The sequence below is a fragment of the Cardiocondyla obscurior genome, linkage group LG18, assembly GCF_019399895.1.
Source record: "Cardiocondyla obscurior isolate alpha-2009 linkage group LG18, Cobs3.1, whole genome shotgun sequence".
Taxonomy (NCBI): Eukaryota; Metazoa; Arthropoda; class Insecta; order Hymenoptera; family Formicidae; genus Cardiocondyla; species Cardiocondyla obscurior.
In genome coordinates this window covers 4,899,850-4,912,874 of record NC_091881.1, presented here as the reverse complement: position 1 = coordinate 4,912,874, position 13,025 = coordinate 4,899,850, and the positions used below count along the sequence as shown (strand labels likewise).

At 29.6% G+C, this 13,025-nt stretch overlaps 2 protein-coding genes across 5 annotated transcripts; one reads left to right on the top strand and one right to left on the bottom strand.

Moving 5' to 3' along the window:
* The first annotated feature begins 959 nt into the window (after positions 1-959).
* Positions 960-5,799, top strand: LOC139109668 (nose resistant to fluoxetine protein 6-like). The gene is made up of 13 exons (XM_070668913.1): positions 960-1,532; positions 1,750-1,994; positions 2,839-3,029; positions 3,108-3,208; positions 3,417-3,641; positions 3,720-3,933; positions 4,106-4,271; positions 4,361-4,440; positions 4,511-4,606; positions 4,690-4,819; positions 4,948-5,125; positions 5,191-5,333; positions 5,398-5,799. Exons 1-13 carry the CDS (start codon positions 1,286-1,288, stop codon positions 5,548-5,550), a joined length of 2,169 nt encoding a protein of 722 aa, XP_070525014.1. The 5' UTR covers positions 960-1,285; the 3' UTR covers positions 5,551-5,799.
* LOC139109667 (DNA (cytosine-5)-methyltransferase PliMCI-like) lies at positions 2,840-12,981 on the bottom strand. Of its 4 annotated transcripts, XM_070668911.1 has the most exons (20): positions 12,769-12,981; positions 11,745-12,288; positions 11,241-11,604; positions 10,834-11,160; positions 10,605-10,757; positions 9,949-10,417; positions 9,639-9,835; positions 9,105-9,516; positions 8,587-8,907; positions 8,357-8,508; positions 7,874-8,208; positions 7,655-7,766; positions 7,301-7,450; positions 7,062-7,228; positions 6,735-6,978; positions 5,726-6,559; positions 5,430-5,624; positions 5,181-5,294; positions 4,521-4,641; positions 2,840-4,420 (listed from the first exon to the last, which is right to left on the bottom strand). In XM_070668911.1, the coding sequence occupies exons 1-16, from the start codon at positions 12,833-12,835 to the stop codon at positions 6,179-6,181; spliced, it is 4,395 nt and encodes a 1,464-aa protein (XP_070525012.1). In that variant the 5' UTR covers positions 12,836-12,981; the 3' UTR covers positions 2,840-4,420; positions 4,521-4,641; positions 5,181-5,294; positions 5,430-5,624; positions 5,726-6,178. The 4 variants fall into 4 exon arrangements, with proteins under 4 accessions (XP_070525012.1, XP_070525009.1, XP_070525010.1 ...); XM_070668908.1 differs by having other exon boundaries at positions 5,181-5,624; XM_070668909.1 differs by having other exon boundaries at positions 5,181-5,624; positions 6,144-6,559.
* Positions 12,982-13,025: the final 44 nt, after the last annotated feature.

Sequence of the window (13,025 nt, the reverse complement as noted above, 5' to 3'; positions counted from 1 at the left end):
TATATGTATTATAACTTTAGTTTATTATTATAAATGTTATATGGCTTGCATATATTTTAGCATAAGCTTAATAATTTATAAAACTTTTTACATTTAAATGCAATGTTATACCAATTTTTTACTTTTTTTGTTGTACGATTTTTGTAAATATATCACGGATATAAGATTAATATCTCCACTTGTTTTTGCAATGCTAAACGTATCATGATGACCTTTGAATACAGTTTAGCCTTTTTTTTTTGCCCATATAAATTGCTTTTGCAACACGTTGTCTCGAATTTTTAAACAAAGCATTAAATTATAATTATTAATATTTCAAATTTAAATTTGTAATAATTACTTGTATTACTTAAATGCTTTAAATACCTAAAAAGTCAGTATAATAAAAACAGTAATAAAATCGAATATTATACATATGTATTACATAAATTGATTATACAATCTTGATCATATAAATTTTGTCAAACATTATAAGATAAGATTAAACAACGTTTCTGCAAATATTTAAAATTACTTAAATATTTTAATTTTGCCATTATTCGAATTATTATTTCAATATCACGCCTTAACAATAAATTTTGCAGCAAAACTAATCTTGTAGCAAAAACTAAATTTCGAAAAGAAAAATTTCCTCAACTCGCAAATAAATGACTAAATCATCAACAAGGACACCTTTCGTAACTCCCCAGTTTTATTTCTAAAATACCACAAATTTAATGTATTAGCGTAATAATGCCAATGTATAGTATTGCACTGCATTGTACTGTAATACTTATCTATAAATTTTCCATTTTTTTTTAATTATTACAAATTTCAATTTCAAATGTTGCTTCTTAATAGATTATACAAACCTGACGTCTTCACATTCTCCTCCTTACTTCTGTTCAGCTAGACACTGGAGAAATGCTCCCTCCAAAATATTTCACTTCCACAATCCATGATTTCACAAAACTCTAGCCTCTGTATTTTAGTTCTCTCTTATTCTTCGAAACTTGCTGATCATTCGCGCGATATCTCGTACAAGCCAAAGATCAATATCTCTTTGTAGTGTTTAAATTGTGCTCATTTAACAAGCGAAATTGATAGAAATAATTTGAAAAAATACCTTTACATTTCATTCTGTTACTTTGATAGTTATCAATAATGTTTATTTATCGACAAGTTAAGCGATAATTTATATATATAGTTACACGCGTATATTTTACAATTTGTTTCTAATATTCTTATTAATTTGGAGTGAAAATAAAACGTAAAAGTGACGACTGTTATACGTTAAATTCGCATTATGTCGCGGCGGCAGTTCACATATGTTTTGTGGGCTTGTATAAATTTTACGACATTACTCTGTGTCTCTGCGCACTTTCCTAAATCAATAAATGATATCAACGATAACAGTGCAATTACTGATCACGTAATTCCGGCTTATGTTATTGCTTCAGCAGCTTCGAATTTTCTTAACTCGACGTTATGTGAAAAAGAATTGCTGAATTTCCGAGACTCAGTCGACCAACAAATACTCTGGAGTCTGCAAAGTATGTAAAATCCTTAAGCATATTTAGTAACTTAATTATTAATGAAGCATGTATACGTAATACATAATAATGCGTTCTTATTTAAGATTAATAATTTTCGGTAATATTATTGATAACTTTTTTTTTTTTCTTGACCGACAATATAAATACGAGACACTGTTCAACATCTTTTTCGTAATTTTTATGTAATAACGCTTGTATATTTTTTATCTTTAAGTGTTAGATTCTAGCGGGAATCTTCAATCGGGTTTTCTTTATGGAAATAATTTTTGGCTTGGTAGTCGTAGTCAATGTATCGATACGATGAATACTGCACCTCTACAGATTTCAGAACGGCTTTCATTAAATAGCACATTGCATCGTAATCCGCAAAAGAAGATTCCGCCTTTTGAAGTTAATTATTTCGTAGCACATTTTAGGCACAACAGTACTTTTCAATACCACTTAAATTTACCCAACGAAGTAAGTAGTAATATTACATTAATAGCTTTGACATAATCCACATAAAATTGTAAGTTATATTATATTTAAGTTTAGACAAATATAAACAGCTAAATCTAAAAGAAAAACAAAATACATTCGATGCATTATTAAAGCAATTAAATTAATATGTTGAATGCAAAACCGATTTTAAAATATACTTTCCATTTGGCTAGTGCAAAAAATTGAGCGCGACATAAATCATATAAAACATAAGCAGATGATAACACACTCAACGAAACATTTCTGTTTTTACATCTTTTCAAAACTGGCTTAAAAAAAGTTAATTTACATAAAAATAATCTATTATTGTGAGAGATCTAAATTATACAATTGCAATAATTTATCACCAGACAACTTTTTATTATTTGTATCGAGGAATAAAATCGCTGTTAGCAACGGTAAAAAATGTCTGGTATACTAAAAACTTATTTTCAACACGCACATCTTCGCAAAATCTTAATATATAAATAACACATTTGCATATTTCTAAATTAGCATACAGAGAAAAATTGTTTTTTAAAAACAAGCATAAAATGATGTTTACGCCTGCGTGTAAATTGCGACACCAGAAAAAAAAATTGCGATAATTATTTATGTCGCGGAGCTTCATTTAAGTGCTTCATTTATAATCAGTTTTTAAACATAAATCACACTACACTTTTATTTAATATATACATATATGTATATTCTATTTTATATAATATTATAAAATAAGAGAATCTGAGTAGTACGTACAATGCATCTATTTTTGGCACAAAACACTACCATGCTTCTTAATCAATAATAACTAATAATAAATATTATGTTTAAATCTTTATTTTAGGATGTGATTACGCTTGGACTTTGCTTACCAGCCTCATGTTCTGAGAATGACATAAGTGTTATTCTCCAAAGGATATTTCAAGAAAGAATTCTTTTAATTAGCAATGTTTTTTCTACAGACTTCGAACTCGTTCAAGTAAAAAATTTAAGAAACGATTTTAAGTGGCTCACTGGTGGTACACTTACTATTTGGTACGTGAGCTAATGTGCATAAATAAAATGTTACAGAGCGAAAGAGAGACTTTACATTTACCAATTTTATATTTACAGCATTATTTTAGCGCTTCCGGTTTTCATGGTAATAATCGGAACGATATATGACATATTCGTGAATCAGAAAAATTTAAATGAGAAAATGAACATTGAGATCAGTAAGTATTGCATCAAAAACATTTTAAATTTTTGTCAGCTTTGACACTGAACGTATATATGTGTGTATAAATTCATTTATCACAGTCGCTCGTTTATTTATTATTTTTCTGTATAATCGTGGCAAAAATTAAAGAGAACCTTCGCTAACTCGTCGGAACATTCCGATTACTATATCATGTACTAATATTATTTTGAATTATGATTTAGATAAAAAAAACACAATTCAAATAATGGAAGTTGAAGGAACTTCGTCTGTGAAGGAAAGTAAAATTGGGAAAATGCTAATATGTTTCTCAGCTTACACGAATACGAAAATAATATTCAATACGAAATTGCACACCGACACGATACCCGTTATTCACGGAATAAAATTTCTTAATATGTGCTGGATAATCGCAGGCCATACTGGACTTTATTTAGCAGACTACATTGGTAAAATGTTTTGAAAGTGATATGTGAAAGATTAATCAGATTTTTATTCAAATACGATAATTAATTTATTTGATGTAGATAATAAAGTATGGACTTGGAAATCCAGTCACAGCTTTATCAGCCAAATATTCCTCAATTCGCATATCGGTGTAGATACTTATTTTTTTTTAAGTGGACTATTAGTAACTTATTTTTATATAAAAGATAAAGTGGACAAAGATCGAGTACAGCCACTTACTTATAGAGCAAAGATAAATGAATTTTTTATCCTTGTGATAAGAAGATTTATTCGGTATGTTTTGTTTTTTTAATTTAAAAAGAAAGACAGCAGTAAATAAATAAAATAACTATTATATTAATTAGCAAAATATGAAAAAAAAAACAACGTAAAAACCTTTTTTTTTTAATTCTATCCAATTGAATAATAAGCTAGCAATGTTTTTTATATAGAATTTAATTTTTAGACTAACTCCGGCTTATATCGCAACAGTAATAATATCGCAATTAAGTTTTACTTGGTTCGATAAAATCTCTCAGTTTTACTTACATGAAAGGCCGCAGGAAACTTGCTCAAAGTACTGGTGGAGAAATCTTCTGTATATAAATAATCTCTTCAGTTTTGACTCAATGGTAAGAATACACTTAGTTTAGTGGAAAACGATGTACTTAAAATAAGTATATACAAAATCTTCAGTCATAAATCGTCTTTTTTCTATAAGTGCTTGAGTTGGAGCTGGTATTTATCTGCAGATATGCAGTTCTTTATGATCACTGCGGCACTGTTAATTTTATCAACCATGTAAGTTAATTATTCATAATCGTATCGCATAGCTAAAGTATACATTGTTTTTAATTAATAAAAATTTCAGATCCTTTTACCTTGCCGCAGTTATATTGGGTGCACTTTTAATAGGCTCAATTGTTGTTACCGGTTATCTTTCTTACATTTACGAATTTGTCCCGACGTGAGTTATCAACATTTTACTCGTCAAAAGGATAACTAGAAGAAAAAAAAATTAAATTAAAACAAGAATTATTTTCGTTATAGATTGGACGAACAATACAGGCTAGTGAATGTTTTATATCTCCCACCGTGGGTTAGAATAAGTCCATATATTGTTGGAATAATCGCCGGTTACGTTTTATCGCAACTGAATGGAAAATTGATTTTGAAAAGGGTAAAAAATTTAACTTACATTTGTAATATTAATATAACAATCAAACAGCCTTAAAAATAATACTAAAACTCCACGCCGAGTTTTATAATATTTTTTATGTTATAACTTAATTAAAACATCGATTTTAGAAAACTGCAATTCTATGTTGGTGCCTTGGTATTGCTTGTAATCTTATCGTGTTATTCAGTATGTTCGATCGTAAAAACATGTCTATTTTATTAAGTGCAATTTATGCCGCATTGCATAAAGGCGTTTGGGCTGTAGGTATAGCGTGGATCGTAATAGCGTGCCTTACTCAACACGGTGGTTAGTATTTATTATCTTATTAAATCTTTATCAAATTTATATATATAAATTTTACTTCGTTACAGGTATTGTTCGCCAATTTTTGTCATATAAAGGATGGGCTCCTCTTAGTAGATTGTCGTACTGCGCTTATCTTTTAAATCCTCTTCTCATACAATCGCTTTCTGCGCTGAAAGAAACTCCTATTCACTTTGAGTTTATATCTTTGGTACGTAGTTATTTTAAATTTTGAAAGAATTAATTAATTTATTATCGTAATTTTGTATTTTTAGGTTACCATGGTTACTGGAAACCTCGTAATTACTTTTTTGTGCGCTTATATATTGTCCGTAATCATAGAAGCACCGTGTATTTCGCTAATGCGAACAACTATGCAAGCTCGCAGTAGAAGAAGGTATAAATGGCAAAACAGCCAGAAATTATAATTTTTCCAAGTGTAAGTGTCAATAAAATCGACAATTATTGCACTGTAATTTATATGTATGACTTGTATGTATGTCTATAAAAAAGCATAAAAATGTTATGTACAAAAATAATAATTTTAAAAAATGTTTCATTTATTATTTTTCTCTAAATCAGTAACATAAAAAAATTCGACACCTTTTAGCTTCTAATTAACTTTGTAAAATCTAGATAATCTTTTTCGAAAATAAAAATATTCTCAAAATGTTAAACAGTGTAATTTTCTTGCTCATTATACTCCCGCTTTTTGCTAACTGCAAGAAAATTATGAGTTAGATCAAATCATTAATAATTTTATTAAGATTTGATTAACTTATTAAATAATTTGTTGATTAATGAGAAATTGCCTGCAACTACATTAAGTTTTAATATAAAAACTTGCTCCAATTATTTAAAATTCATGTAAAATTTTTAAAGTTAAAAAATTGATAAACTATTTATCGAAAATATAAACTATAACAATTTATCTTTATTGAAGCAGATATCGAAGTATAATATCAAACTTACTCAATACTAAATACTAATTAAAAATGTAAAAATTGTTATATTATTTCACCCAAAATGAATTTTCTTTTTTCATCAATATAAATATCATCCATCGTCCATATCGGCGTTATTGTTAAGATTGTTGCTTGAGTTATTTGGATGAGATATTGGGACATCGTGTACATTTTTGTCATTTTCTTCAATATTATCGTTGAGACTATTGTCTAAACTTTTACTCGTTGTTGGTTCCGCACTGTAGCTATCATCTATAGGTTTAGATTTTGTGTCTTTTAACGTCGTTTCACGGATGCACTTTCTTATTTCGTGTCCAATAGCAGCACCTAATGGTGGTGGCACTGCATTCCCAATTTGTCGATGCTTATCAGTTATTGTACCGAAAAAACGATATGAATCGGAAAAACCTTGAGATCGCGCACATTCTCTTACGCTAACAACTCGATTTTGCACTGGATGCAATACACGACCCTGAAAGTTAATCATTATATTTAAGCAATAATTAATTTTTAATTGTATGCTATATTAATGAAGCAATTAATAAAAAAAATAGAAATGCAAATTCATAGTACTTGAAAAAATTAATAGAAATAAGCGACTCTATATCTCGTTTATTATTTTACATCTTCAACGTATGTCAACGTACCTGCTTACTCATCGGTTCTGGATTAGTGATAGTTGTACTAAAAAATCCATTCCACTCAACTCTTCCATATAAACCCTTCCAATTATGATGTCGTTTCGACGTATGTGGTAAACACCATGGAATCAAAGTATTAAATTGTTTATCAGCAGGATCACATGGTTGACCAATACTACAACTACATACTGCACGAACTATTTTCGTTGCTCTTTTTCCTTTCGTTTTCACATTATTATACATATATTCTCTAAGAAAAGAAAAAAATACGATATGGATTAAGTGATGAAAGTCATTTTCGACAAAATAAACCTAATTTCAATTCACACTCACAATTTGTTTGTAAAAGAACCGTCACTTAATCGTACGACAATGTTCGGTAAATCGCGCCAATCAGAACCGCTTGTAGTTGGGATATAACTCATTCGTGCATCTATAAGTGGAGACATTTCTTTACATATGTGATCTGTCAATATCGATCGACACGATTTACTTCTCATCTGAAATAAATTAAATTAAATAAGAATTTTAAGGCTTATTTCTAAATACTACATATATTTTTACTACATTACCTTTCTCTGAAAATATGTTATCGGTTCACCACCATAAGGCATTTCTTCTCTGTTTGAACCACTTTTAATTTCTGGTAAATCACACAGAGCGTCTTTTACGGTAATCGCTCTATATGGAGCAGAATGTTTTTGAATGAAATTGGTTTTATACTAAAAAAAAAAATATATATTTTTTTTTTTATACATTACACGATTGTTCTTACCTTGAATCTTAATAATTTTTAGTATTTCTCATTAGAGAATTATTGTGTTAATGTAAGTATATTGTGCAAGATAAGTATGTATATGTATATGTTGCGCGTGTGTGTGTTTGTGTGTCACTAATGTAAAATAGATAAATATATAAAGATATACCTGTTTATTATCTATCATTACGCTCGACGAACAACATCGTTTACTAAACACATGCGTAGGCTCTGGATATTTGGGAAGTATCTCTCCAGGTGCAGCTGCTAGAAGTATCATTCTATAAATTAAATAAATTATTATTAATTTATGCGTTAGTAAAATTGAATTAAATATATTATCCAAAGAGAATTTCAATTTAAGTAAAAAGTTAATAATAAAACAAACCTCCTTCTCGTTTGTGGTACTCCATAACATCCAGCTTGAAGAATACTAAATGCACATTGATAACCCATACGGATAAGACATTTTAAAGTTGATTTCAACACCATACTTTTTTCACAAAACACGAAATTTCGCACGTTTTCCATTATAAAAAATTTTGGCCTATAATAATCGCAGTAAGCTAAAGTCGTAACGATAAGAGAGTTTTTAAATAATGAGTATTGCCGCCAGTTAAATCGATTCATGCCGCTATAACCCTGACACGGTGGTCCACCACACAAAAGCTCTACATCTCCTATTTGAGGAAGTTTTTGACCACTGCCGTCTAAATGCTCGCCCTAAAAGGCAAAAGCAACATTTTTTAATTAAATAGGCAAAAAAATTAAAATACAATAGTTTTTTTACTATTTAGAATCAGCACCAAGATATTTACTGTTTTGTGCATAAATTGAATGTAAAATGTGATAAAACGTAATAGAAACTTACATTCATTACTCTTTCCAACAGTTGATTACAATCCTCCGAGAACACGGTAGCTTGTGGATTATTTAAACGATATGCATTTGCTCCAGCACTTTCTTTCTCAATCGCCCATAAACTTTCAGCTACACCTGCTTGATGCAATCCTTCAGATAATCCTATAAAATAAATGCCATTAAAATACGACATAAGGAAACGAAAGATAAGAAAAAAAGATTAAAAATAAAATTAATTACCTCCACACCCAGCAAAAATGTCTAACATTCTTAATTTCCTTGAAATAGTAGGATAATCTGTAGGTGTTTCAAATATTTCCTTTTTTTCAACATTTTCTTTCTTTGCCTTCGATTTACCCTTTCCCTTTCCTTTACTAAATTTATGTGTATTAATAATATCGTTAGGTGGTTCATCAAAAGTTTTTTCTTTAGAATTATATGCTTCGGTAAAATAAAATCTGTTTGGACCTCCCATAGACCATTCTTCAATGGGTTCGTTCATGTTTTTAAAATATGTCAGATAACATTTACCGGCAACCATAGAAAATCGTACAGTGCATACTGCAAATAAATCAAACACGGATTATTTAATTTCTTTTGAAAAATAATACACATGTGTAAATTTTAGTGCAAATCGTGCACTAAAGAGATACATTTTTATATAAACCACATTAATAATTATTAACATATTAATTAAAAATATTAAATTTATCTATGAAAACAATGAGCAATTGGTAATTTGATGTATCATAACTTACTTTCGTTACTCCAATACACCATATTAATGTCCGATTGCTCCATTAGTGCTAAATCCCGATGAGTGTTTTCCGGTCTATAAATTTTATTTATTTTAATAAAAATGTCCGAGGGCGACACTAATACATCAGTTGTTGTAGCATATATTGTGTTAATGTAACCAATATGGAAAGGCTCGGGTGTATCATTTACAAATGGCTTATCTTGTGCTTTTTTATAAAACTCCGGATACATATCTTCGTCCACGTATTCCATTTCTAGATTTCTAGATTTTGGATATGTCCGTTTAAATTCGAAATTAAAAGCATGTGGATGCAAAAATACTGCACTACCAACTTTATATTCATCACCCTTGTATTTAATTAACTCATAAAGCACTTCTCTATTGCTCTTCACTTCTATTTGGTTATAGACCTAGAATAAAATCGCAATTTATAATATTTTGTTTCAATCGAAAGTTATATTTATATAACTAGACAACAAAGAAATATTTAATTTCTAAATAAATTTTTATTTAATTCTTTTATAAAATGTACCTTAGGTATATCACGTTGTGTTGATATCGCCAACCGAATGCAAGATGGACAGAATCGATGAATCATTTGTTTCCCCGGACATTCCGGATCTGGTGGTGGATACTCGAATCGAGCATTTTCAAGATCATATTTCATTTGGTAAAAAAATGTCTTACCGTCTGTATCTTTTATATCTTCATTATCTATGTCTACATTGCCTGTAATATAAAAAATTGTAATTGAAATCTACAATTCTCGAGAAAACTAAACAAGAGTCACAAAATTCGGAATTTTTTTGACAACGTACATAGTCATAACATAATTTTCTTACCTAGTTCAAACCAATTTTCAGGTATCTTTTTATGGATAACCGTTACTTTTGATCTAACACACTTAAACGATGCCTGACAACATTGATCACTTAAAAATAATTCTGTAGAATCCGAATTTTCACCAAGTATGGTATCACATCCTCTACGAAGACGACTTGCGTGAAATAGTTTTTCTCCATTTTTATTCTCCCACATATACACAACTTTACAAATTTGTAAAGGAATCGTTGGATCACGAGGTTCTAATAAAACATAATCATTTAATTCAATTTTTTCACCTCCAACTATGACTGATTTATAGTACGTTTCCTGCCCATCGATAATTTTATCTTTTTCATCCCATATTATCATCACTTTCTTAAGTTCTTTAAAATCTTCTCTCTTATTTTCTTGCTCTTGTATAGTTTGATCTTCCGTTAGATTTTCATCTTGATCTTCATTCTCTAGATCAGACTGTTCTTCTGCTTCCTTTATAAAGAAATATAATGAATTGAGTACTACAGTTTGCAAAATTTGAGTTTTTAAAAATATAAAAAAATGTATTAAATTATATACATATATATATATATATATTTAAGTATTGCTATGTTTACATAATCTAAAGATAAGTAATAACTGCGCATAAATTTTTATATTTAATACAATTAAATTATACCTGAATCGCCAAATTCGGACATCTTCTTCTAATACATGATTGCTTTTGGGTTCCCGTACCTCCAAATTTCTGCATATTTTTACAAGCAGAACAAACACCACAATCGGGTTGCTGACAGTTATCGCAAACACCACATCGCCATCTTTTACGAAACTAATAAAAAAAAAGTTTATTAATGTTAAATAATATAAAAGAATATATCTGTTAAAATATATGATAGTATACATACTGCATTATTATGATTATTATTACTAGCCAATTGGCCAGCAAAAATATTTTCGAATATATTTCTAACTAATTTTGTTGTAGTAGCCATAGACCAGGAAGGCGTTTTAACTTTCTGCTCACGTTTCGCTTGACGAACAGCCGATTTATGACGACCGAGTGTAACTCCAGAGAGTTTCATAAGAGCTCGAATACATGGAGCCGTAATGAGAAGTTCATCGTCTGCGGTAGCAGCATTATCTAATGACAGAACTCGATCGCAAATAAATTGCGCGTGACGTAACAATGTATCTTCTGTAAACCTTATTGTTTCTTTAGGCGGTACCACTGTCTGAAAATAATGCAATAAATGTAATACAAACGTTCAAAAAAGATATAAAAATATATTAAAATAAAAAATAACAAACTTACTTGAAGCTTGTTCAATAAATCTTCATAAGATGTATTAATTTCGTCTAGCAAAAATTCTATAACTACTTTACTTATATATATCTTCTCTTTAACAATATCCATGAACGGTGCATATGCTTCCGATGGCTCCATTAAAATATATTCGGCAAATGCAGTACTAAAACCTACTAATGCCAATTCTCCTCCATCAAATCCAGTGACATACCATTCATTTATTGGCCCCATATCTTTTGTCGGTATACCCCCTTCGGGTAAGGGATTTTCTTCATATATGGCTTTCATGTATCCCGAAAAATATAGCAGTACATTTTTTTCTATAAGTCCTGTATCAAAAGGGCATAAATGCCCATTCATGTCATAAACACTAAAAAGGAATTATTTCTCTATTAGTTTAACTTAAATATGCGTAATTTCTTTATAATAATGTTACTTAAGCACTCTGTTTTAATAAAATAATTTTTTTAATTAACATATATTGTTTAGAAAGTATAGATAAAAGTTTACCTGAAATGAGTTAATTTATTTTGAGGTCTTTGATCGTTTTCATTTATAAAAGATTCATCTCCTAAAAATAAGCACAGTTTAGGATCTATCAAAGCTATCTCTTCTTCAACTGCACCATTTGGATGCCCTTGATACATTTTTATATCATTATCTAATTTCTGTTTACAATAAATGCATTTTTCTATTGCAACAGATGTCTTTTTATCTGGAGATTTTAATTCAGACGTCTTTTTATTTTCTCCTTTTATTTTTTTTTCTAAGTTCTCTTTTATTTCCTCTTGATGTACTTTTGGATTGAAATTTTCCTTATCAAATTCTAAAGTAGGATTTTTATCTTTATCAGTTTCCATTTCATCAGTAACCATTGCTTCCTTGTTTGTATTATTTGTCCATTTTAGTGATTGCTTAGAAGCTTCATCTAATACAGATGAATCTGAATTAATTTTAGTATCTAGCTCATCTCCTCCATCACCTGCTTCATCTGAGTCTGCATTCTCCATGTTACTCCGAAACATTCTCTTTCTACTGCAGCTTGGATCATTCTCTGTTATAAAGCAATATAAAAATTTAATTGCAAAATTCATAAATAATTTATCATGCAATCTTCTATTTAATTCCTTATAATAAAAAAAGCTTTTTTTTTCAAATGTATACGACAAATTAATGTGTCACATGCATTATATCAAAAAGAATTTTCCAATTATTTATATATATTTTTAATCACATTGCATATCATTTGTACATAATAGCAATTATTTTAACAATTAATAGATCTTGTGTAGTAAAAAATTCCACCTCGCGTTAATTGCACATACACAACAGTCAATATTTTCCTTGAATGATTTCAGATAACCTTTCATGTAAAATTAAAGTACAGTATGCGATAATCAATTTGCTGTACGTAAGAAAAAAAAAAAAAAGGAAAGGCGGGAAAAGTGTAAAATATCACAACACGCAGCAGATGTTGGAAAAATGGCCAAGCAATAATTCTAGCTGTATTTTTCCAGTATATTGTTAAACTCACCTTGCGTTTCATCCCTCAGTTGTCGGGTAGCTGTTTTACGCTTGACACGATGCCCACCGCGAGCCATCGTGAGGAAGTCCAAAAAGGAGAATTTGTCGTGCACTGATACCTCTTGCCTTCTCGATTTCGACTAGTGTCTGTTACTTCGTTACTGTGTCACGTACGTTCCCGCCAATGTTGGACAATAGACGAGCGGCCGTCATCGTAAGGTGATTTTTCGCGCCTAACCGAAAGCGTCGTTAAAATTTCTGGCGCCA